A 25,323-nucleotide genomic window follows, 5' to 3' on the forward strand; every position below is an offset into this window, starting at 1 on the left:
ATATACACACACACACACACACACACATATATACATACATATATATACACACACACACACACACACACACACATATACATACATATATACACACACACACACACACACACACACATATACATACATATATATATATATATCTATATATATATTATATATACATCCATACATACATATATATATATATATATATATATATATATATATATATATATATATATATATATATATATATATATATGTGTGTGTGTGTATATATAATATATATGTGTGTATATATATGTGTGTGTGTGTATATATATGTGTATACACACACACACACACACACACACACACACACATCCTTAACCCCCACCTCTCATGGGGCGCAAAAGCTACAGGTTCATCAAAGGCAGTGTGGCAGTGAATCTGACGTTATTTCATTTGACAATGCAACTTGTATGTACCCAATCTTGAAGGCCTGTCTTGTAGAGGGAGATGCAATAGCTTTGTTATTTCCCTTGATATTGTGTTTATATGTTTCACATTCTTAAATAAACGTGTGCTGAAACAAATTACCACAAAGTAACTGACACACATATATACAAAGTAACTGACACACAGCAAACCTTCAGCAATGTCAAGGTACAAGTGCGTTCATTTTTGCCCCACGGCCTGCTTGTTGGTCAATCTGGCCCTGGTCACAAGCCACTACATTTGGAAACCACTGCTCTAGGTCCCCCCCCCTCTTTAAAATTAAAGTTTTATTGCGCCATATTTCCACGCACCAAATCCTTGCACTGAGTAATGTGGGGTCACATCTTGTTTAAAAGGTCTAACTTTGGACATGTTTTCATGTGTTCCCCACTAAAAACACGCCACAAAAAGCCCAACAGCACTGCTGTCTCGCTGCTGTAAACTCACCACACTCCGGCCAGTCCCGCTGCTGTCCTGGAGCGACAGGCGGAATTCCCCGGATTTCCCCTGGTCCATGCTGAGCTGGAGGCGGAGTGACTCATCACCTGTCCCCGGAAGACACAGAGGCCGAATACCAGAATGGCACACCGACACCCGCACCGACATGAGAACGGTTTGGCAGACAATTTGTGACTGCGAGCCCCCATAGTGACTCGGGAGGGCGGCGGACTGGTCTGGTCCAGCAGTGTTAGACCAACCGCCCGAACTCAGCGACATCCTGCCAACACACTCATGTAGAAAACAAACACACGGGGTCCCGGATTGTTCACGCCGTTTCCCGCCCCTTGGTTTGAGAATCCTTTCACGATGTTTCTCACATAATATCGCGTCGCTGGATATTTAACAGCCAAACTGACAACAGGAAGCAAGTGCGTAGAGTCTGACAACAGTTTGGAGCGACTTCCAAAAAGTGAAGCCCTATATGGAGGTTTCACTTCTCTCTTCTTCCGTTTTCGATGTAGCGTCGTTTCAGGCAAATTTAGCGTTTGTTTTTGGCGGTGAAGCCCTAACTATCCTCGGGATATCCCTTAGCTTTCTAACGCCAAGGTTGTTGACAGTAGTTTGATTCTCGTGACGCTGACTGTTGTTCGATTTCACGTCTTACTGCGCATGCGTCGCTTGGGTGACGTGTACTGATGTAATATTAATAAGGGTTGATGCTAAAATTAGCTTTATGACAAATGAGCTTTGTTAGCTCCTCTGTTAGTGGACCGTTAGTTAATTTTTTAATGTTAGGCGCTGTTCCTCAGACAGGTGTTTAAGCCTGTGGTTTCAGAAGCAATTTGGTATTATAAACAGAAGCCTGGGCCTATGTGTGCGCGCATATTTTACCACAAAGGGGCAGCAAAGCATCCCATATAAAGAGCTAAATGTCCTCCCTCTTCTCATAATAACTGCTGAACTCTGTAAAATATTTGATCACCTTGTAAAATATGATGTTTTAATAGATTAAACTACCTAGCACTATAAAGCAGAAGATTAGTCCCACCTCAACCTGTAACAACATTAAAGTGCTGTTTACTAATGGTTATAATCCAGCAAAAGCTATAATAGTAAACAACACCCTGAATATTAAAAGTAGCCTACCCTCTCCATATTTAGTACTTTTAATAGTTAAAATACTGTATGTTTGCTGATAAAATTTGCTCTTCAAATAAAAAGTCACAAAGTACTTTTACGTTGTGGTTTTGCTAATGTTTAAGTAAAGGAAACGTCTTTTTTATGACCAATCAGTATTTCTATGCTGTAACTTGTAGCCTACATATTTATTAAAATTGTAACTCTAGTCTAATGTTTAGCCATCATAAAAAACAAAATACTTTCTTTGCTATTTACAGTTATAGATATTGCTAGTACATCAAATATGTCCTTTTTCACAGACTTGTGAGAGCCTACATTATAATCTCAATTGCAGTGCAGTTCCCAGCCACATTGATTCTGTAGATGCTGAGGCTGCATAGATATCATAAATTAGGTGACACACGACCCAGGTGGGACTTGAACCCACAATCCCCAGCTCCGGAGGCTGATGCCTTTTCCATTAGGCCACTGGGCCACAACAATGCCTCCCCATTCTTTTAGCTTTGACAGGCTAGGCTGCATCTGTGACACATTTCCTTATTGACACAGAGAACAAGTTTATTTAATATTTCTCAGCTATTGTCTTAAAACAATTTGACAGCAGTCTTTCTTGGTTTATTTTAAAACTGTCCCAAAGCAAAGTCTTTTCTATCCTTGTAACCACCGAGACGTGTTTGGTTTGTAAAACATTCCTGTTACAGGGACTAGAAAAATTCAAAACTGGATGGCTTCTGCTCAGAATGAAATCCTTCACAGGAAATACTGTCAAAAAGCCTTCCCAATTGAGGCCTTTTTAAGAGGGTCAACCAAACATGGTCAACAAATGCCCCGGCCCACGCACTCTGTAGGTCACGAATTAGGAGGCAATTAACAAAATATACTGTAGCAAGTAAAGGGCAATGATTTAGACCACAAAGCTTAGCCGGTTCAAGTTGTTAATCATTCTGCAAGCAGGGTTTTCTCAATCAATACTGCATTCCTCAGGGGCCTCAAGCACAATAACAAGGGAATATCTTCTTTGATCTTTGTAGTAAGTTCATGCCATTATTTTGTTAATGAAATATCTTCAATCATCTGCACTTTGGGTGTGATTCTTCCTTGTACTGTCACTCAAAAATGTTTTTCATTTTAATGGCGCAGGAAGTCTGGCAGGTTACTTCACGCTGTGACTTGTCTAGAGATCCGTTGTGCCGCCATTCACAGAAACGCAGGTGACTTAGGCAAAATTAAGCCGTTCAATCAGGTGCTGATGAGACCATGGTGTCATAATGTGAAGATGAGGAACATCTTTGAATCAAATAAGGAGATATCAATTCATAGTATCGAATTGTAACTGAGCATTTAATTCTGTAGTCTGTTCACATTTATTTGTCTATAAATCTAATCACGAAAAGTAGCAACATGGCCACGTTTTACCCACAAAACAGGGATGATAAGGAACTGTTTCCGAATTCATGTTCTGCATTTTTGCACAGCACCTTACGTTTCACAGCTGCTGGTGATATCTAAGAAGCAACAAATCACACACTATGTTTTCAAATAAGGGCTCCCAGTGAAAAATCTAATTAGCTCCATGGATTCTTCCATGTTGTGGTGATCATACATCTTCAGGTAGTTATCTTCTCATTATTGCAGCCATGTACTCTCCCACAGGCAGTGCTTGCGTCTGCGTCTGACCATCTGATCTCAGTCCATGACAAAATTATGGCCCTAATGTGTGGAGGAGAACCAAAGTGCTACCCTAGGGTGGAGCTGTGCACACATGGACACACACAGAACATTTTACATCACATGCTACGTAGGACAATTATATCATCCTGATAATTCCTTAACTTAATTTTATTTATTTATTTATTTTTACCGTTTTAGATGATGATATGGTACATGGGGACACATTTATTTCAACCTGATCATAAAGGTTTACCCACTTAAAATACATATTCTAACAAAACTTATAGTACATCAGAAATGAGTCTCATGTTTTGTGATTTGAAATTGTTACCTTTTAAGTTCTTCAACATACACAGTACAAATTTTAACATTTATACCAATACCGATAATGTTACTATTGTATTAAAATGTCACATACAGCTAGAGCTGCAATTATTTATTTTCTCCTTGGATTGTATTCCTTCAATAAGTCACAACAACCCCCACGCCCCACACACAAAAATTGTAGTTGAAAGGAATTAATTAATTTATTTATGTTATGCACATCTTAAGGTTAAGCTCCATGAGCACATTTTCAGTAGCACTGCGATGTAGTATTGTGACCTTTACAGACACCGTTTAAGGCCCCAAGGTGACTTTACACCTGAATATGTGAGTGAGCGAAGTTCTCCTCACCTTGTCTTCTCACTTGAGATTCAACACTGTCACTTCTCAGCGCATGTATTGGTGGCAAGTGCTTGTCATTGTATGAACTGACATACACTTAGAGTGTATTTAAAGCCCTCTCTCTGCTCCCTGAAGTACTTTGATATTGTAGTCTTACAATCACTGATTTAAAACAGTATCTTCAGTTTCAGTATCAGACATTGTATTTATATCTTGAGAGCTTTGAATAGAAAGTTCCAAAAGCTTGTTTGCAATAGGTAATTGTGTCCTGCCTGTGCTCCCAATAATAAAGCTGATTGATGAGGTGGTGGGTCTCCCCGTGTTCACTAATTTAAAGTTGTCCGCATGTCATTGACTTCCTGATGGATTGCTCTGCTACGTGACCGACAGCAGGAGTGCTCCAACACCAGCGCCTCCTTTCTCAAAGGGATGAGGGGGTTTAAAGAGTGGGAGGAGGAGAGGGGGGTGAGGGGGTGAGGGGGTGGGGGTGATGCATCCTGGAGTCTGGGATCACTGTGTGTGACTGAAGTTTTTGATTCATCATCCAACAACCACATGAGCAGCATGGATATATAAGCTGGGGCACACTTGCTCAACGATAACAACTCCAGACGTCCGCCAGCTGACCTCAGCCTGTTACCAAAGTTCAGGGTAAGGAGCATGAGTATGAGGATACCGTATTTTATATATTATATGTTTAGGCAATTATTTTGTGATAGATCCTGATGAATTTGTTTTAACCCTGCTGCATTACTAATGGGGTGAAAATAGGATGCTCTGCTGTTTATAAAGGTCATCATTTTGTGTTTTTAAACCCTAGCAAATTCAGTAATATTCCTGTATGAGCTTCTGGTGCCTAATAAGGATGTGTATTTGACTTAATCCTATGTCATGATGATGAGATTTTATCTTTTATAAATAATGTACATGTTCCAATAGGGAAGTATTGTTTGTCTATGACATTCAAAAGTGACTTTTCTTAATAATCTTACCTGACATACATATATTATGGATGTCTAGTTTCAGCTTGCAGGCTTTCTTTAACTGGTCTTTCTATTTTCAGTGTCCTTAAACGGTGAGTGATACTTCCTCTTTGGTGCCTTGAGCGACTACACAGCATGCTGCCTGGGAGAGCGGCTGACATCCACCACTGCGTCCTGACGAGCCGCTGGCTGCCTGCAGCTCTGGCTCTGCTCCTCCTCCTCTCCTCCAGCTTCAGCAGAGCGCACAGCACCACGGTGGAGCACGACTTCCACATTGTTCACAATGTCGACAACAGAAGTAAGGGTTTTATTCTACCATCCATTTTTATTTTCATTTTCATAACCTGCAGAATTTGTTGATGTAGTTTAGGGAGATTTAAGAGGCTAAAGGTTAAGACATGTTTTAGCAAATTCCTCTTTACTTTGTTTATAGTCTATTTGTGGCTCTTATTGGGGAACTCATAGCGACCATCCTCTACTTTCTGTTATTTATTATTCCCACAGGGATGCACTTTACTTAAAAGAATACCCTTTTATAAGATTTAACTAGAAAGTACGTTGTCAGTTTGAAAACCTCTGAATCTCAAGGCGTCATTTACTGCATTTAAGCATTAGCTATTTATTTTTAAAGAGAGAAGCCCCTTTTATTTAGTACAAAATCAGCCTAGTCTCATAATTTACTGTACAAAACAGTAAAGTATGGTTATTACTGTATTAATTTGTATTATTAAATAACTTATATAGGTAAGTGTTTGCATTTAAATGTATGTTATTATTTTGATTGATTTAGTTGCACAGAGGTGGAAGGTTGCTACTTAAAAAGACTAATTCACAGGGTATTTATCATGATGAATGACATTAAAACTTACACTAGATATAACAGTATTGTTCTAGAAGCCGCCAGTGTTACTTCAGCATCTCTTTTTCTCATTTAATGATTAAATAGATGGAAGACCAACAAATAATTTCTCCATATAGTTTTTGAAAACAATAAATCAGCTTAAAAGATAAATATTTTATGTTTACAGTGTATAAAGACAAAAGTCAATATAAATACTAAAAAAGAACCTTAGACCTGTCGGAGTCAGAACTTTTAGTGTTCCCATGAAAATTGTAATTGTGTTAAGTTTTATCTTTTGGCACTGCACAATGGACTCACTGAAGTTAAAGCATCATAAAATCATACTGTTTCCTGGCAGTAATGTTGGTCATAATCACTGCCACTGATGTGCTTGTGTGGTGTCCAGGTCCAGAGATCGACCCATTCTGGTATGTGGGGCGTGGGGTGAGACCCATCGGGCGCTTCGGGAAGAGGCACAGCAACGTGGAGGCTCTGGCCAGCGGGGGGATGCAGCCTGTGGTCAGGATGTTGGCGCTGCTGTTCAACAGCCTCAGAAACAAGGAGAACCTCGGGGGAAGTGCTAGATGGGGAGGACAGGGATTGGTTACCGTGACAGCGTGTCCTCCCTTCATTCACAAACTCAGTGTGTCTTAATTTGAAAAAAAATAAAATAAAATCTAGATTGAGGTTATATACTCGTTTGCTCTAGTTCTTAACAGTGTTTCTCTCTGGTGTCTGTTCCGAGGCCTTCATTGATAGGATTCTTGATGAAATCACTCTCCAAATGTATCTGTATATAAAAATGCATTCTATATTGATTAATAAACCAGGATATTGTGAGTATATCTGTTCATCTTTTCTTATAGCCTTCCTGTAAAACATTTACTCTCAAAAGAGAAAGCTTTAGGTTTGCACATTTTATTAATTTCATAGTACATTTTTTTCCTCAGAGTACTGTGGCACATAGAGAATCTGTATTTTTTGCTTCTTAATATTTTCCCCAACATGTCATATGGACTGCAACAAACAATTGCACATAAATGTGAATGGCCCCCCTGTGGAGCTGTGCACAGTGAACCTCATTGTAGTCATTCACACTGGATTGAAACAGGAACAAAAGTAAGATTTGTTTTTAGCTCTGTGTGAGTCTCATTTCTGAGTATCTGGGACACAGTTACAGTAGTAAATTCAACTTCCTGTGTGAATCCAGCCCTACAAGTCATGACAATTATACATAGTCTTCCACACAACACTGAAAGATCAGTCAGCTATGATTGGGTAATACACATATTATTCTATATCATATCCATCTTTTCACACATATACATTTATTAACAAATTCTTTTATGAGATAATACTTTTTTTATATTAGAAAAATACAGGACACTGATGATTGGACCCTTGTGGCTGTGCTTCTCATGGGAAATTTTACATCAATTTTGACAGTAACAAAAACATGCTTTTATACACCGACACTTCTGGAGAACAAGATTGACAAAAGTACAGGATCAATGTGCAAAACCAGAGATGTGAAAGGCTTGGATGAAAAGGTCACTAATAGAAGGGACAGAGCATTCATACAGAAGATCATCACACCTTTTAGTTCAAAAAGTCCATCAGGGAATCAAACTCTGTTCTTAAGCTGTAGCCACAGCAAAATCTTTGACAACTGTGTGCATGGCTAACTGAGATTCTGACTAATGTAAGTGGTCACAGAGTAAAGAAAAATAACCCAAAAATGAAAGGCTATATTCTCAAATCTAGTGTTTAAGGAGTACAAATACAATATGAATCGTACTAGCCGCTCCAAAAATGCCTGTTGTCACCTGTGTTTTTGTAACATTTACCATCGTCATTACTGGCAGAATATCAAATGGTAAATGCAAGCATACACTGAAAGCACTTTGAAACATCACACATGAGAGTCTGATAGGACTGACTGAGGAGGGCTCCTTTCAGGAGAGAATAAAGCCTTTAATTTGCAATAGTACTTATTTCAGTGGTATTGCATAAAAACGTTCAGTAAGTACAAAAATAAATTGCTTGTAACAAAATCATGGTTTCATGGCATTTGTTATATTGCCCATCAGACTTCATTATGTAAAAATCTTTACAAGACTTTCTGAATGCAACACAAAATGTTCGGACATGACCCAGCGAAGGGAAAACATGAAAATACCTTTTTGTTCAAATAAAAGGCCACAATGTTTGAAAGTAAACGAAGAAAATGACTTTGGGTTGAAGAATACTGCACGGGGGAAGGCTGTCAGACCAAACCTGAACATCAAACCTATGTTATGTTGAGATGAGTTTGTCTGACATTTAGACATTAATCAAACCTTATTTAGCCTCATAGCTATTTCACATTAAGGCTGTAGTATGTGTATGTGAGTACTAAGAAGTTTTTTCTGCATTGCGCATTTCCCCAGTAAATCATTGCAGTTTGCATTTATTTGAGGAATAGTTGGACATCTTGGGAAATATGCCTTTTCACTTTCTTGCTTAGAATTAGATGATGAGAAAAGTTGTTAGATTAGTTAGATGAAAAAAAACTGATACCACCTTTGTGTCTGTATGCTAAATATGAAGCTACTGCCAGCAGCTGGCTAGCTGCGCTTAGTTTAAAGATGCCTTCATGTACTGTTTAAACACCCTTTTGAGTCGGGGTAGCTGTCCCCCTTCGTTTCCATTCTTCATGCTATGCTAAGCTTTCAGGGTACATTGTGCAGACATGATAGTGGTATCGATCTTCTCCCAAAACTAAAAGGTGAATATTTCCCAAACTTTAAATTTAACTATTGAGGCCGTTACAAAGAATGACAGATTTACCAAGTGTGCTTTGTGTACCGTTATTGCCATCTAGCAATTTTAGTGGCAGAAAGGAGGGACAAAAACATTTTGGTCCTGATATGTTGCACATCTGAATACTGTTTTCTGGTGTGCATGGATTTTTTTAAATGGTAAAATGGCAAAGGTGTTACAATCATTCCTCCAAATGAGGATTACCATCTAATAGCTGTGTGTGTGTGAAAAAGGACAATCATCCAAAAAAGCTCTGAAGGGGCTTACAGTGTGATAGGATTCCTCATGACATTTCGTGGTGAGAAAGAATATGAAGTATAAAACACGGCTCAGCCTCTTTTTGGGACACTGAATCACAGAAAGTTTCACACGATTTTTCCACGTCGTCATTGTACAGTAACTCACGACACTCTTGCAAACAGATTTAAAAAAAGGAAATGAGAGGTCTTCTTTTTGTCTATACAGATATTCTTTTTCAGTTGGGTCATGAGGAGTGTTTGCAGATTTTTAAGGCAGAGACACTGACTGTCATCCTTGCTTGATGAGGAGGAGAAAATGCAGAATAAAGTGGAAAAGAGGAAAGAGCCAGTCATGTCTTCTGTGAGACAATTGACTAATGCAGTACGGTGCCTGGCTGAGGGCTGAGTGCTTGGTGGGTCACATGGGGCAGGTGTTGAACCATGCTTGGCCTGGAGCTGGAGGCGGACACTGGGTCAAGGCACTGGATGAGAGGGCCCCCCGTCCCTGGGGCTCTGAAGTGGCCCTGAGGGACTTGTTGTGCTGCTAACTGTCACTATGGCCGAAACACTTTCACCTGCTGCTCTGGCTCCAACTTTTCTGTAATGCAAAAAAACTCAACATTAAAGAAAGTAGCATTTTAAAAAGAAATCTCCTGCAGAAAGCATAGGTTGTCAAAAACAATACTGTACCGATCGATAGTGTTGGGTAGCGAACTCTTTACTTTTAAGAATACCAACCAAATTATGTTGGTACAACTGAGTACCGATTCACGTTAAATTAATCTGTGCCAAATTTCAGTATAGAGAGTAGGGATGGGTGGATTGATACTTCAGGATTGATACATCAGTACTCACAAGCTACTCATTTGGTTTAGATTTTTTTTAAAAATATAGATACATTTTCAGTACTTTTGTATGATGATTGTGCCAATAAACACCCCTGACAGCTGGCCCGTTTCACATAACTGGAAACCCATGCCACATGAGAACCAAGCTCAGCCCTTTTCTGTCTAATCTTAATTTCAGCCTGTCAACAAGTGCAAAAGAAAACATCCGAATTAAATACAGCACATTTCTGCATCAAACTTATGAGAATGAAACGTAGTGTTCACCTTTAGATAAAAATACAAGATATACAATTTGTGACAAGAAAGTGCCACATATATTAAGTTGCCCTAGAGAAATCATGGCCTATTTAGGAGGATGACAAAGTAAAAATGTGCACATTTTATGTTATTCGTTTTTCATTTATTTTATTGATATTTGAAATAATTTATTTTATCATCATTTATTTTTTGGATTTTTTCCTGGATGTACTAGATTTTTTACAATTATTAGCACAAACATTTTTATTTAACTGTACTCATATTCACTTTTTTAATACATTTGTTATTAATGATGTACATGTCATGTGATTTGCCTTTAAACGTTCAGTGTGTAAGTTTTAGTGGCATCTAGTGGTGAAGGTTGTGAACTGAAATCAACAGCTCACGGTGCATTCACGTGCTCCTCGGATGGTCCCATTTCCAGAGTTGTGAAGTCGTTCTTCCGACTTCAGTGTGTGTTCATGTGCTCTTAGTCTGAATGTGGAATCAACATGGTCCTTACAACAAAGATGTGTTGGATTATCATTATCAGAGCATATAAACAATACGCAGACATCTAGTTCACTCTACATGGACAGCAAATTAACTGTTATAACCATATTACAAATTACATGATTGCAAAATATGTACTAGTACTAGTAGTGCTAGTATATATACACACACTAGGACTGCTAACGTTACTAGTTCTTCTTTTTCTTCTTTGTAAGTATTCCATGTAGTGACGAAACACGCTCTGTAGAGCAGTTTGTTCATTTGGGCTACAAGGAGACTTGTAAGGGGACATGTAAGAGAAATGGCCCATTCTAAGTGATAAAAACACAACGGTTCATTATGTAAGGTCTTTACACACCACTGAAAACATAGTTATGTGTATTATATTGCATTTCTGTCAATAGATCCTCCTAAAGATTACACAATAAACCTTTAGGCGTAATAATCTTTTGTTTCTAAAACTGACTATTGTTTTGAAAAATGACATATTATAACACATATAAGAAATGATCAGTATATGTATCGGTATTATTAAAAAAAAGTATCAGTAGAGTGGTTACACTTTTCAAAACTGGAGGCAGGCAACACTCCCAGACTCACTTTGTAATGGGAAATATCTAAAAGCTGAAGAATGTACCATGTTTGATAAGAGCCACATTAGCACGCTCACAGCCAGCGCCAAAAAATCTAAACCCTCCATGGACGACTAAACTGTAAGTGAGGCATCGACAATTCCATCGAAATCTTCAGGTACTTAATTAGTTAGTTGAATATGTTGTTGTTGGAGACAACTGTGCTTTTTTCCACACTGTATGTGTGTAAAATAGCATAAGAATAACAAAATATTCTAAATAAATAACAATGTTGAAATTGAGAAGTTTAGACTTATTTTTTACAACTGAAATTACATTTTTGTTATTATAGAGAGTAAAGTACCGAAAAAAAGATATCGTTGGATAGCGGTACAAAATACCAGGTAACGGTATCGGTTTAAATGTGAATGATACCCAACTCTAATGACGGACTGACAAAAAAAAGGCACTCTAAGCTGGATTCAATGATGTGATTACAAGTCTTGGACACTGATTGTGCCCTATTGTCCTAGTGCTGTCAGTTTTCTGAGCTGTGCTGAAAGAGCCACCCTGAATCAGAGCTATTGTGTGGATGCTGGTGAAGAAAAAAAAGAGAGACAAAATTGAAAATAAAGACACAGAAAAAGGCCATTCACTGACATGAAAAGGAGCAGACTTCTTGTTGGTTGATAAAACAAGCCTTATCCTCCTGTACTATGCGTGTTTCCATTTGGCTGCTTTACATCTAATGGAGCTTTTCAGTTACTTATTCCCTTTCTAGCAGACGTATTCATTTTTACATCCATTCAGATGCTACTCTCTTCTCCTAGGACAAAGCCCAAAATGTGTGATGCTGACTAAAGGTGAATAAAAGTGTCCACTCGCCTCTGTCTCACTCCCCATCTCTAGCTGTGTTTCACACACACACACACACACACAGAATTGACATATACTGTCCAAGTCACAATAGGTTAGCACTCACTTTTTAATTTTGCTTAACCTATTGAAGACTTGTAAGTTAATAGATGTACAGTAATTCAAACATCACAGCAGCAAATATATCCAACAGTATGGATCATTTAGTCAACTTTCCCAAACTGAAATTTGAAGTTACATTCTCCCTGTTTCAATACGTATTAATACCATGTGAAATGATTCTGTTATTTGGTCATGGCTGAAAATAATCACTAGTTGTTAGTAGTTGACATGTCATTGAAGATATTTAAGGAGTCTGTTTTTCAAATGTGTGAGATATATATCTATATATATCTCAATTGTAAGTCAGCTAAATGAGTAATTATTATTATTCATTGCTCTTTGCAACACAGTCTTCAGTTACATGATGAATAGAGATTTGGAAGCAGATTTGTCACAGTTTCGATTATATTTCTTCCTGCTGTTTAAATTGTATTTACTTCTGCATACACAACGTTTTCTTTGTTTTCTCTGATTTGAGCAAAATAAACTTGTGTGATACCTTTCAGTGGAGGGGCTGGAAGCTTCCTTCTCTGATGGCGTGATGAGTCCAGGGTTTGAGGCTGTAATTGGAGTATTTGTATCAAACACATCATACACATTCAAAATCAAAAAATCTTCCTGTCTCAGAGCTGCTACATGCTCTCTTTTTCTCACTTTATTTTCTCCTTTATTTACAAAAGTAGTAACCACAAAGACAGCATATCTGGCTGTGAGGGAGAGCTGTTAAGGTACTTGAAGGGCAGCGAGTTACCTTAGCCTTTGGGTTGATCTTGGAGAAGCGATTGCAGACAGTCACATTCAACCCAGCTGTTTTCAGAGCTGATATCCTGGCCTCAATGTTTGATACCTTAAAAGGACAAACAGACTTCATTAAAAAACACAATACAACATTCAATCCTAGTAAAAAAAAAAATCAATGAGCTGGGAGAAATGATTTGGGGGCTGTTTGGCACAAACACAACTGAAGAAGAAGTCAGCTGCAGAGAAAGGGGCCAAAACTCTCTAGTACCTGTAGTTCAGACTGTTGAACCTGAGCAGCTGCGGTGGCCACCTGGTCCTCCAGGAAGGCCAGCTCTGTGTCTGTGGTGCCACTGCTAATACTGCGGGCACACTGCTCCAGCTCTCCCAGCGCCCCCTCAAGCCCGTACACAGCACCAGCAGTCAGGTACACCTGTATTTATTTATGGTTTATTTTATTAGGGACCAATACATCTGACATAGATAAACTGAAAACAGCAATCCATTGTGTGTACCATAGTGTTCTTAGCAGTTGCTAATTACAGCACAGTCCCTGTACATTACACTGTACAGGGAAGAAGAGTTAGACATTTAGTCTTCAATTAAATTGAATAATACAAACATTTCTTATTGGGTGGAAATTCACAGAGTGGTAAAACTACTGAGCTAAGTTGCCCTTTAGCTTACATTCTCCTCCATCTTGGTCAGCCTCTGGTCTAGCCTGCGGCTCTCGGAGCTGCTGGAGATAGGAGAAGCACTCATCGACTCAGATGGGGTGTAGCTCTCACCTCCTGCCTCACCGATCAGCTCCTCTGTAGCGTTCAAGACCTTCAGCACTTCTGTAGTGATGCAGCAGAGAGAGGCCGCAGAGTACTTCTGCTTCATTTGAAAACATGCGCGCATGCACACACACACACACACACACACACACACACACACACACACAGTACAGCAGTCAGTAATCTACATGATACATCCTGAAAGGCATCATTTGAACAGCTTAAAGAGGAAAAAAACATTCAACTTTCATGATTAAAAAATGAATGCTGAGAAACCTTTGAAGAGATTTTGGGAGCATGTATGAGTAAGGAAAATTGTGCTGTTTTCTGTGTGGCTTAATGTAGCGTAAAGAATGAAAGCGATTATAATGAAAACATATCTTTCATTCAGGGAACAAATGGATGTAACAAAATGCGAATCGTAATTATTAGGGTGGGAAAAAAACATGTTAATATCACCATTTTAAAGTCAAAGGGAACAAATAACATGTTGCTAAACCTAAAACAGTTGTGTTTTTACCAGCACTTCTAACCCATGGTGTTGAATAAGAACACAGTGCAGGTCACACATATTTGTCACTCTCTCTGTTGCCGAATAATTTGCTCTGTGAACACGCACATCCGCACATGCTTGCAATCAGAAAGTGCAGGACAAAGAACTAGAGGTGAGAAACGCAGTAGGAAGGAGGAGGAAGAAAAGGAAGCGAAAAGGTTCCAAGACAAAGATGGAGGATTGATTGACCTAACCCTAACCCTAAAGATAAAGGATGTTACAGTGAACAGAATGTCTTTTATTACTGGGCTGCGGGATAGCAATTTTGTAATTTGGGTGTGCAGCTAAGGAATCAGGAATTCAATCAGCTATTTTCAAACAGGGACCAAATTCAAATTAAGGCTTGTATCCAATACTGTATGTCCACTGCGGGCAAAACCCCTAAAAATACACTGCTCAAAAAAACATACACAAGGTACCTCCGCTTTAATCTTGAGGAGTTGCAGAGTTGCAGTTTCTATTCATTAGTCACTTTAACTTACAGTGTACATTTACAGCTAAACTGAGGCTTATTGTTGACCCTTTTCTCTCTGCTTGCCTGCCATTCACCGGTCTTGTGCAAAGTTGTGCATGCATGCCAAGAATTAACTGTTAGGGTTACAATTTTGGATTTATTCACGCAATAAAAAGATTCATTAAAAGCTTTTTTCTTTTCACATTTTTATTTACAGCTTTAAATGTTGATATTTATAACATTATAGGCTGTATATTAACTTATTGGGAGAAAACTGGTAGTTCTATGTAAAATCAGACGTTGAGCACACCCATAAAGCCAGAATTGCATAATCCTTGTTTTCTAATGCCTATGCAAAGAATCAGGCTCCTTCTATCGAAGCATCGAATCTCCGACTATTCGGGGTCCCCGCAAAGTACTCCTTTAATTTTTCTGAGCAGTGTATATATGAACGTACCCATGACAAATCATCTGTTTTGACCTTTAAGTTTAAAAAAATGGTACAATTGGTACATTACATTTCCAAAAAAAGTTACAAAAAAAGTGTTAATTTTGGAATGGATGGACCAATAAGTTGGCGGAGCTCTCTCACTTTCACAACAAGATGCCGTAGACAGACAAAAGAAAAAAAACACCTTAGTCATTGTGTTTTTTGGAGCAGCTTGTTCATACAAATCCAAGCTTGTTTCCAAATTCAGGCTGTCTGGGACAAATAAAAATTCAGTTGTGAAGATGCTAAGTAAAGAAAGCTGCTGCTTTTTTTCTCTTGAATAGATGAAAACACATGAGAAAGTAAAGGAAAGAGCAGTGAAGAGAGACAGATTTAATTCAATAATGAATGAATCACTAGCTGAAGCTTTGATCAGTGGGACCAGAGGCATATTGATCCCTCTCTCAGCCAGAGTGACAGCCTGAAAGGCAGAGTTTTAGGCGGTTTGAGGGGCAGTGATCCGACATCTGAGAATGAGAAGCAGAGATGTACAGTCTGAGATATTGACTTGGGTTGGTCGATGTAGAAATGGATGCTTGTTTGATCTAGCCCAAAAGAACCAGGCCACCAGCATGCAGATCAAACAGTGACACACATACATACATCTCACTGCTATTGATGTTGAAAGATACACTGAAAGTGTATTTATTTGGTTCCATATTAAGATATAATATATTTCTAGAAATATAATGCGAGTAAGGGAAAAGGGAACTTTCTAAAAGTTTTGCATCCTTTTATAGTTGTTTTATGCCTCTTTCTGGATGTTTTGCATCTCTTTGTAGTTGCTCTGTGTCTCATTTCACATCTTGTTTTACATCTGCAGTTGTTCTGTATCTCTTTCTGGTTGTTTTGTGTGTTTTTAATTGTTTTGCATCCCTTTTTAGTTGTTTTATATCTTATTTTGCCTCTCTTTGCAGGTGTTTGATTGACTTCCAAACAAGAAACTTTAGAAGTCACATAGAAAACGACGGAGGCCTGCATCTGCAAAGATGTCGAGTGAGTGTGCATCTTTGCATTATTTCGTTAATGTGAGTGTGAAAGAAACTCATTACCTTTACATTACACTACATTACCTTTCTGTTAAGAGAAAATGGACAACACACAACAAGTGCATGTTTGTATTGAGATTTATTTTCTTTGCTATTATTATAACCAAATTATTTGTTTTTTGAATGTCTACTGTTTTCTACAACACTGGTGTTAATCAAAATTCAATTGAACCTTGCAGTACTAAAGCAAGAGACAAGGGATCCCTAGACACAGACATGTAAACGGACCCCACCCTCCTACTCAGGAGCAAGACACACAGACAGAAAAGGAACCAAATGACAATATTGCATCGTTTGTAGTTTTTTTGTATGTTTTGCATCTCTTTGTTTGTCGCTTTATGTCTCTTTGTAGTTATGTTGCATCTCCCTGCAGTTGTATTGTGTCACTTTCAGGTTGTTTTTCCATCTCTTTTGAGTTGCTTTACATGTCATTTCGCATCTTGTTTTGCTTTTCTTTCTGGTCATTTTGTGTTCCTTTGTGTCTGTGTGTCTCTATAGTCGTTGTGTGTCTTTTTCTGGTAGGTCTGCATCCGTTTATGTCGCTTTGTAGTTGGTAGCTCTGTTCCAGATAGTCAGTCCACCACATTGATCCAGACTGAAATATGTCAACAACTATTGGATAGAGCACTTTGTGTTTGGTACTAGTTACCATATTAGTTTCAAGTAACATGATAACATACTAGACTAAGATGGTAAACATGGTAGAGAATGCACTTGCTTAGCATCAGTATGTTAGCCATATTATTTATTTATATATTTATTATGGCATGCCGTTTAGGAAATAATATATATGAAGTTTGTCCGTCTGAATATATCACAGAAAAAATAACCTGGCACCACCATTTTTTATCAATGGAGTTCGGTGGCTTTGAAGAGAGTGATATAAAAGCTATTTCTGGTTAAACACAGGATCTTACTCTTTAAAAAGTTACTGCCTGAGCCCTTTTGGGTGGACATACGAAGATTCTATAGGGGCTGTTGTGGGGGGCACCTGTGAGGTTAAAGGCGTATTTCAGTTTGCCTGATAAATGGGAACTGCCTTGCCTGGGAGGTTTCCTGCATTTGGTCTTCCACGATAAAAGAGAATACATTTCTAGATCAGGAGAACGGTACTGGATGTGGTTTCCAGTATTTTGGCTCATACATGCATTCACCAGTGTTTTTATAATCTCTTCATTGCTCAAAATTGCGGTCGTTGGACACTTTCTTGCTGATTCACTAACAGTGTCACACTTCACATCAATGACGTCAGATTTCATTCACTATATTCAAAGTTCATTCCATATATTCAGATGGACAAACTTCATATACACACACACACACACATATATATATACATATATATATACATAAAAAAAAAAAAAAAAAAAAATAATATATATATATATATATACACACACACACACACACGATTTTAGCATCGTCATTGTGAGCATGTTAGTATCGCTGAGGTTAGCATTTAGCTCACAGCACTGTACAACCTCTTAGAGCTTTTACCATGGCTGAATACTTAGTCTTATTAGCAATGTCTAACTAAAGGTATATCTTTCTACAATATAAAGCGTTTAACAGCTATATCATCAATCCTGTACAATCATTAAAAACTTTAAAATTTATCCTCACCTTAATGTATGACATGTGTGTTACAGAGAAGGACAACCAGAACAATAATGACCTGCACACTGTCCGACTTCATGCACCCATGTTCATGTACATTTGCACTTTCGCCCTCATTTTCCAATTTTTAACTATTTATTTATTAATTTTACAATCCTTTGTAAGATGTTTTATAGATAAAAACAAAAAATAAAGGCTAAATTCCAGGTACTCCTTAACTTTCGTGCGACTTTTAGGTAAATACAAAATAAAGACTAAAAAGCCACAAATATCACAATCAATGTCCCTCATACACGTCAAACTGGGTCATCCTGGTGGCTTTGAAAGGGATCTGTAAAAACAAACAGAAATAGACCACACCAGTATATGAGTCATACACAATGTAAGAGACGGGCATTACTCATAGGAGCCTTTATAATGAGTCTGGCCAATGACCAACATCGACCCACACGCCTTAGCTGTAACACTAGTACAGGAGGTGAGCTCATAAGTGCACATTCTAAGTGTGTCTGTATTGGTTTTGACTTGTACATATGTTCATGAATGAGTTTGCTATGTGAAAATATCAATACTGGAACACTGCTTTTAACATAAGGGATCATAGATTTTACATTTACTTTATGAAATGGGCGGCAATTTCAATGCTCTTTTGCAGTTAGCATACAAGGAATCAATGTACTTTACCATTTTAGGAAGTAATGCAATGTGCACACGCAATTCCAATCCACAAAAAAAAATAAATAAAAAAAAATCCTTTATTCCCTTTGTGCAGTGGATTGCTGGACAATAGTGCACATCAACATGCAAGAATATTTAATTTGCATACTGACATATTTGTGGATAGTTCATTTAGTCACTTACTACATTCCCAGGACCTGCTTAGAATTAATATGCACTATGAAATCGGGGCACAGCTCATGTGTTAGACTGAAGGTGCAATTTGTCTATTAACATAATGATGGCGACGCTGCACCAGTTGTTGAAGTTGATTTTGGGAGTTGCTACATTTTTCCTTTTTAAAAAGTGTGTAATAATTCTGATGCTCTATTTACAGAAATGCAATATAAGATCCATAACTACCTTTTCAGTGGTGTGTAAAGACCATAATGAACCATTACGTTTTTATTACCTTAGAATGAGACATTTATATCTACATAACCGCGGGCACCCCCTTCTATGGAGGTAGCTGTATTTTGTCGTCATGTTTCTACTGTAGCCCTCAACGAACAAAAAGCCCTACAGAGTGCGTTTCGTCATCACGGTGTTCTTCTTCTGCATGTGTAATTCCTGTAGTGTATAAGCCCCTCACACTGAATACTACAAAGACGAAGAAGAGGGAATAATAATAATAATAATAGTAATATACAGCTCCCAGTAGTCTTCTGGTTTATTAGAAGTAAGAAGAGAAGTGAAATTTGGACAAGAAGCACAAAGGTGTTATTTAGCATGAGAGCCAACAGCCAGACTGAGTCGGGACAAACATCTGACGGTAGAAATCACGGATTTTGTGGATTTTCCCAGATGGAAGGCTATAAGGTTAATGTGTTTTTCAAAGCGGAGCTGAAGTTGTCCGTTTTCTGCTGGACAGGTGATTAACTTTGTTTGTCAGACTTTAGCTATTAGCTGGCCATAATCACAGAGCCATGTTTCCCCTGTCAGTGGTGTGAAATATGGATTAATTTCATGGCGCCTACTTATTCTCATGCCTGTGGTTTGGCTTTGCTGGTTATGTTAGGGAGACAATCAGCTGATCAGTAACGTTAATTGGCAATAAAACCGTAACGTTAGCTTAGACCATGGAAGCATCAGCCAGCTGAACTTTTACTGACTGGTAAATTTTTTAATTAATTTATTTAAAAATACATTTTTTATTGTTAGTTGGATTAATTTCATGTAGTTACTCTCTCTCTCTCTCTCCAGCGCTCTGTTTCGTCTTTGTCGGTTATGTTCTTGAGAAGCTGGTCACTAATTGGCAATAAAACGGCAGCTTCCAGCATCGAAGCTCAGATCAGCAAGCTAAACTTTAACTGCGCTGGTAGAAAATATATGTAGTTGGATTTTAATATCATGTAGTTATTCTCCAGCGCTCTATTATGGCTTTGTTACATGGACAGAAATGCGCCGTTACCTTCCTGAGACAAACAGCTGATGAATATTATTGGTAATGAAAAGGTAACAGCAGGGAAGCTCAGATCAGCAGCTAAACTTCACATCTTACTGCCCTGGTGGAAAACATTTATTTCTTTTTACTGCTAATGGTGATATATAATAAGACCGTGTGCCTATCAAGTGACCAATAATGAATACTTGCGAATTTGCATTAAAAAAATGTTATATTGCTTCCCACTGTGCATACAAATGTGTAATTTGTACTTTCACGTGATAAATGCCCATTAAAAACGTTATGGCTGTCAGTACTAGTATATATATATATATATATATATATATATATATATATATATATATGAAGTTTGTCCATCTGAATATATGAAATGAACCTTGAATATAGTGAATGAAAGTTTGAATATAGTGAATGAAATCTGACGTCATTGACTTTGTGTTTCTGATGTATTCCAGTATTTTATTCCAAGACATTTTGGTAATATTTGCATGCTTATCTAATTAAGCAAAGCCAGAGGAGCCTTGATCCTCCCCAGCCAATGCCTTTGTAAACGTGATGTATTATGTAGTTTATAATAGGCTGTGGTGTGGAAACAGTGAGGCTTACCGTTGTCCTGTTATCTGTCAGTGGTCATACTGGATGCACTAAATGTGGTAGTTTTTGAGAATTTCTTCATTTTCATTTTCTTCTATGTTAGTCCATGTGTGCCAACCCTCCCAAGATGTAAAATAATGTATTACAGGAGTATGAGACATCATGTAGCACTTCATTTCTTCTTAATTTATATAATTTCTTAATATAACTTAAACAAACCTCATTTCTTGACTGGCAATCTCTTTTATTTCATCGATTACATCTTTGTCCTGTCTCAGGCACCGAAGCTATACTCCTCGCTTGGGTAGGGGAGGGGGGTGCAATTTGCAACCCTCACCATTAGATGTCACTAGAACTTACACACTGAACCTTTAAGGGACTTTTCCTATATTTCAAAATATGTCATTTTGATATATGGATGTCTTCTCTCACTGTGTACTTAATTTGAATAGTTTTGTCTGACTGCAACTTCAGAAAACAAACACGGACTTTCTGTACTCAGCTATGGCTAAAGAAAGTGAAAGTTATAGCAATTGCACAGATGCAGTTTTACCAGTGATAAACACAACTGGGCCTGTGGCTGTGTTGCATTCTGACCTTTTGAGACTTATTAATGAAAAAAATAATAATCTGCGGTTCTTCTGTAATGGATGTCTTCCAGTATGAATGAAAATTACAACACAAAGTAGAAGGTTTAGAAAAAACACCTCAATTTTGAGGAACAGCAGAAATGTTACTACTTATGTTTAGACAGCTGCAATTTTGTCTGCTACTACATGCTACTTTAGCTGCAGAAAAAAGAAAAAATACACCACCAGCTATCATTGACATGATAGTAAATGTGTGACGGTACGTTTAGTCAGAGTATTTAAGAAATGTGTGCATGCATGCATGCAAGTGTGGATATGTGTTTGTGTGTGTGTGCTGTAGGTGTCATAGTATGTATTTCCTCAGGTGTGCCATCCTGCACAAGACATCACACAATTCCTTTGCTTTCTAGCTAATATCTCACCTGCTGTAAGAGAGAAGAGAGCAACTGAAGCCTCTGCTGTTGTTCCAAGTCATTCTGTCCCTCCTGACACACACACACACACACACACACACAAAGAGACACACAGACCAACCAAAAAAAGAAGAGGAAGGACAGCACAGAAAAAGAGTGAAAACACAGGATGAGGGACAAAGGACAGCAGTGATTGTCACATAAATACAAGGATAAAAGACCAAGGTAAGAGGATGAAGAGCTATTGTGGGTAAAATAAAAAAGAAAGAAAAATAAACGTATCAAAAGACAGGCAGACAGACAGTACTTCCCAAGTAGGGAAGTGACAAAAGCTGAAGGTCAGCGGTGGAATCAAATCTACTGTACTTTCTCTAATCTCCTTACCTGGTTGTCTGACTGCACCCCCTCGTGGGAAGAAGGTGTAATAGCAGGTGAAGTTGCGCTGGATCCACTCCGCCTTGCCCCTCCTTTCTGTTCTGCTTCCTTCTCTACATCTCTTGTATGTTGTCTCTTGCTTTGTCTGTTCAGCTCTCTTTTATCTCCTCTCTTTTGCTCCTGGTCGTCTACTTTCTCTTTGAAACTTGCCCCCCCCCTCTCTAATCTCCTCTCCCTAACTCTTCCTTCTTCTCTCACTGAAAGACTCTTTTTAAACCTCTCACTTTTTTTCATCTCTTGTCCATTCACTTGTTCCACTGTTTCAGTTGCTCTCTCTCTTCCCCTACTGCCGTTCCTGTCTCTTAATCTGTCACTTGCCTTCTGCTTTTCTCTCTCTGTGTCTTTTGGCCTCTTCTCTCTCAGTCTGTCACTTTCTTTATCCATTTGTTTGTCCGCAGGCCACTTTGTGTGCTCCTCTTCGGATGAGCTGCTGTCTCTGCTGTTGGCATGGCTGACCAGCTGGCTGAGTCTGGATTGCAGCTCCTCTTCCAGAGGGTCTCCAGGCCCTGGGCTGCTGGGTGAGTGCTGGGACCCTGGAGCCAGAGAGTGTGGATGTGAAGGGCTAGGGGCTGCTGAATTTGGGGCCACTGTGTCCAAGTCCTCTGGCTCGGGTGTCATGGCATCTAATTTGAAGGCGTCTGGTGCAGCTGTGGCCATTGGCATAGTGTCAGGTACTGACTGTTCCTCACTTAAACCCCTCTTCAGGAGGGCACTGAGTAGAAAACCACTGTTCTCCTTGAGTGAGGAGACAAAAGGACAGAAATGCATACTAACAAAGCAAAATAAATCCATCATGTCCACCAGAAAAAAAGTCACTATTAAGGATAAATTAGAAAACACTGGGTAAGAGTAGAAGTACAGGTATTTTATTACCTGTACTAATGGGTAGATGGACTGGGTGTGGCTCTGGCCTGCAGGCCTGCTCTGCTCTGCTGATGGCTCTCTTTTGCTTTTTCTGCGTCGTCGTGATCTTCTGACCGGGTCACTCTGCCTCTCTTCAGCTTCGCTGCTGTCTCCCATCACCTAGGAACAGTGGTGGAAATAAAAATGTACATTTACTCAAGTACACATACTTCCATTTAATCCTATTTTATACTTCTAATTCACAACATTTCAGAGGGAAATATTGTACTGTTCAGTGCCACTACATTGATCTGACAGTTACAGTTACTGGCTACATTTCAGAATAACATTTTACACAAACAAACAAAGAAAAAAAACCAAACATGTAATACAACCTTTTTGGCTTGTGATCCCTTTAAAAAAAATCTCTCTCTCGTCATGTTTTAGACGTCTGAGTTTACAGTAAAAGGAGAATTTTCAGATGATTTAATTAAAATAACTGTTTGTGTCTCAAATAGGTCAGATTATCCAATATTTCATAAAAACAGCAAAGAGAGAAAAGTCCAAAAAATTAAGTTCTGCCAGTCTGTTCATCTCATGACCCTGCGGATTTATCTTGTGACCCTTTGGAGGGGCCTGACCCCTAGGTTTAGAACGACTAAACTAACTGTGTATAAAGTTGCTAAAACTAGCTTTAACTGGACCTAGCTATAAATGCTGATTATTATACATTCATGCATCAGTATTAACAATAAAATAATGTCCAACTTTCCAGACAATGAGACACATGAGTCACAATTTCAGTATAAATTCATCCCATCTAAAAATTTTAAACACGATATTCACATCAGACTTTCTAATACAGAATAAAACAAAGTCATAATGCAAATTACCTTAGGGTTAAAGTTCACATCCAGTGCCTCAGAGTGGAGTGAATATGGAGAGAAGTTCTGGTGAAGGTGTTGGTGGTAGAGCGGCTGGTGATGAGGGTGCAGGTGTGTGTCCGGCGGTCCTTTCTTCCTCAGCAGGTTGTGCGGCGGTTTGCGAGGACACGCGGACAGCACCGATGAAGCCTCTGAGTCTGAGTTGAGAGTCTCTGTGTTGGTGTACTGGCCAGAGGACGGTGAGGTAATGGGAAGGTGCTGGGTGTACGTCCACTCTGGGTCGTGCTGCGAGTCTGTGTAGTAAGTCTCATCGGACAGTTTGCGCCGGAACTGTCGCAACGCCGCACCCCAGCCGCCTTCATCGTCCTCCTCAGAGTCGGACCCCATCTCGTCGTACGCTGAGATGACACCAGACTCCTTTTCCAACACGCTGAACACCAGGCTCTTCCTCTTGGTAAGCAGGCTGGGCCGGGACAGCTGCGAGCTGTGCAGAGCAATCCAGTTACCGTCTGGGCTCTGTAGCACTGAGGACGCACCTGGAAGAACATGAAGTTCAAATCTCAATCTTTAAGAGCAATGCAAGATTTTACTCTTTAACAATACTTGTATTACAGTATAAATTTAAAATTCTAAAATTATGATCATTGTGCACAGTAGCAAGTAATATTCTGACAAAACAATGAGACATGTACTAACATTTAAGACTTTTTAAATAGTTGTTGCATCATAAAAACATGTCATCTTTGGACAGCCACTTTTCTCCATCAGTTAGAACTACAAACTTTTTATTGTTACCTTTTAAGCCATAAGGGGAGAGTGTTTTGGATGAAGTACTACTTTCAAGTAAAATGTAATATATTTATGTCTCAAAAAAGCAACAAAAAAGGAGTAATAATATTACAAGAAAACGACATTCCTATTGGGAATATACCTAATCTGAAAGAAACACCTCTTGATCACACCCCTGCCAGAAGATTATTTATTATTTATTTAGTTAAAATACTTCACAGTTAAGCTCTACAAAAGCATTATGAATCCCACTGAGCAAGGTGTTTACATTCAGAAAGGACCTGATGGTGCTCCCACATTTTACCCTGTTGTGCAAATATGTACAATTGCATCTGCACCAGTACTGGGATCAGGAGGAATCAAAGGAAAACTGAGTCTATGGTCGTGTGGTATTTACTGGAGTTGTCCAGACGGTCTACACTCTTCCAGCTGGGTAGAGAGGTGGCCTTTCCCTCCCTCTTCAGAGAAGCGTACTCCTGCAAGCCACAGCCTGCCCCGGCGCCCTCCTCCTCTGGATCTTTCTCAGGGGAGTCGTCACTGGTGAGGGAGAACGCTGACCGTGAGCGCTGCAAGCACACACACAGAA

At 38.8% G+C, this 25,323-nt stretch overlaps 3 protein-coding genes and 1 non-coding gene across 8 annotated transcripts in view; 1 reads left to right on the forward strand and 3 right to left on the reverse strand.

Moving 5' to 3' along the window:
• The window catches only part of shrprbck1r (sharpin and rbck1 related), a 32,142-nt gene extending 30,579 nt beyond the window's left edge, over window positions 1-1,563 (reverse strand). The window contains exon 1 of the mRNA XM_038726738.1: window positions 904-1,563. Coding sequence (XP_038582666.1) covers window positions 904-1,173 — 270 coding nt within the window. The 5' untranslated portion in view covers window positions 1,174-1,563. The remainder of the gene's footprint in view (window positions 1-903) is intronic.
• An 876-nt stretch (window positions 1,564-2,439) lies between these two features.
• On the reverse strand, window positions 2,440-2,512 carry trnar-ccg. The gene has a single exon. It is a non-coding gene; the product is annotated as a tRNA-Arg (tRNA).
• Window positions 2,513-4,937: 2,425 nt separating this feature from the next.
• prlh2 (prolactin releasing hormone 2) lies at window positions 4,938-7,033 on the forward strand. Its single transcript, XM_038714502.1, is given in 4 exon segments — window positions 4,938-5,025; window positions 5,438-5,655; window positions 6,605-6,774; window positions 6,776-7,033. Coding segments are annotated over 3 exon segments (369 nt in total). The 5' UTR covers window positions 4,938-5,025; window positions 5,438-5,492; the 3' UTR covers window positions 6,812-7,033.
• Window positions 7,034-7,100: 67 nt separating this feature from the next.
• LOC119908844 (myosin VIIA and Rab interacting protein) overlaps window positions 7,101-25,323 on the reverse strand; it is a 119,045-nt gene continuing 100,822 nt past the window's right edge. Inside the window, exons 9-18 of one of the 5 annotated variants that reach the window (XM_038726757.1) lie at window positions 25,135-25,303; window positions 23,958-24,484; window positions 23,095-23,244; window positions 22,171-22,956; window positions 21,796-21,858; window positions 13,813-14,001; window positions 13,397-13,558; window positions 13,139-13,234; window positions 12,887-12,947; window positions 7,101-9,837 (exon numbers count right to left, since the gene is read on the reverse strand). In XM_038726757.1, the coding sequence (XP_038582685.1) occupies window positions 9,794-9,837; window positions 12,887-12,947; window positions 13,139-13,234; window positions 13,397-13,558; window positions 13,813-14,001; window positions 21,796-21,858; window positions 22,171-22,956; window positions 23,095-23,244; window positions 23,958-24,484; window positions 25,135-25,303 (2,247 nt within the window). In that variant the 3' untranslated portion in view covers window positions 7,101-9,793. Of the gene's footprint in view, window positions 9,838-12,886; window positions 12,948-13,138; window positions 13,235-13,396; window positions 13,559-13,812; window positions 14,005-17,935; window positions 18,399-21,795; window positions 21,859-22,170; window positions 22,957-23,094; window positions 23,245-23,957; window positions 24,485-25,134; window positions 25,304-25,323 lie in introns of those variants that run through there. The other 4 variants (XM_038726749.1, XM_038726773.1, XM_038726766.1 and 1 more) reach the window with 4 other exon arrangements.

The sequence above is a fragment of the Micropterus salmoides genome, unplaced genomic scaffold (genome assembly GCF_014851395.1).
Source record: "Micropterus salmoides isolate LMB-PRFRI ecotype aquatic unplaced genomic scaffold, ASM1485139v1 Ms_hic_scaffold_1, whole genome shotgun sequence".
Taxonomy (NCBI): domain Eukaryota; kingdom Metazoa; phylum Chordata; class Actinopteri; order Centrarchiformes; family Centrarchidae; genus Micropterus; species Micropterus salmoides.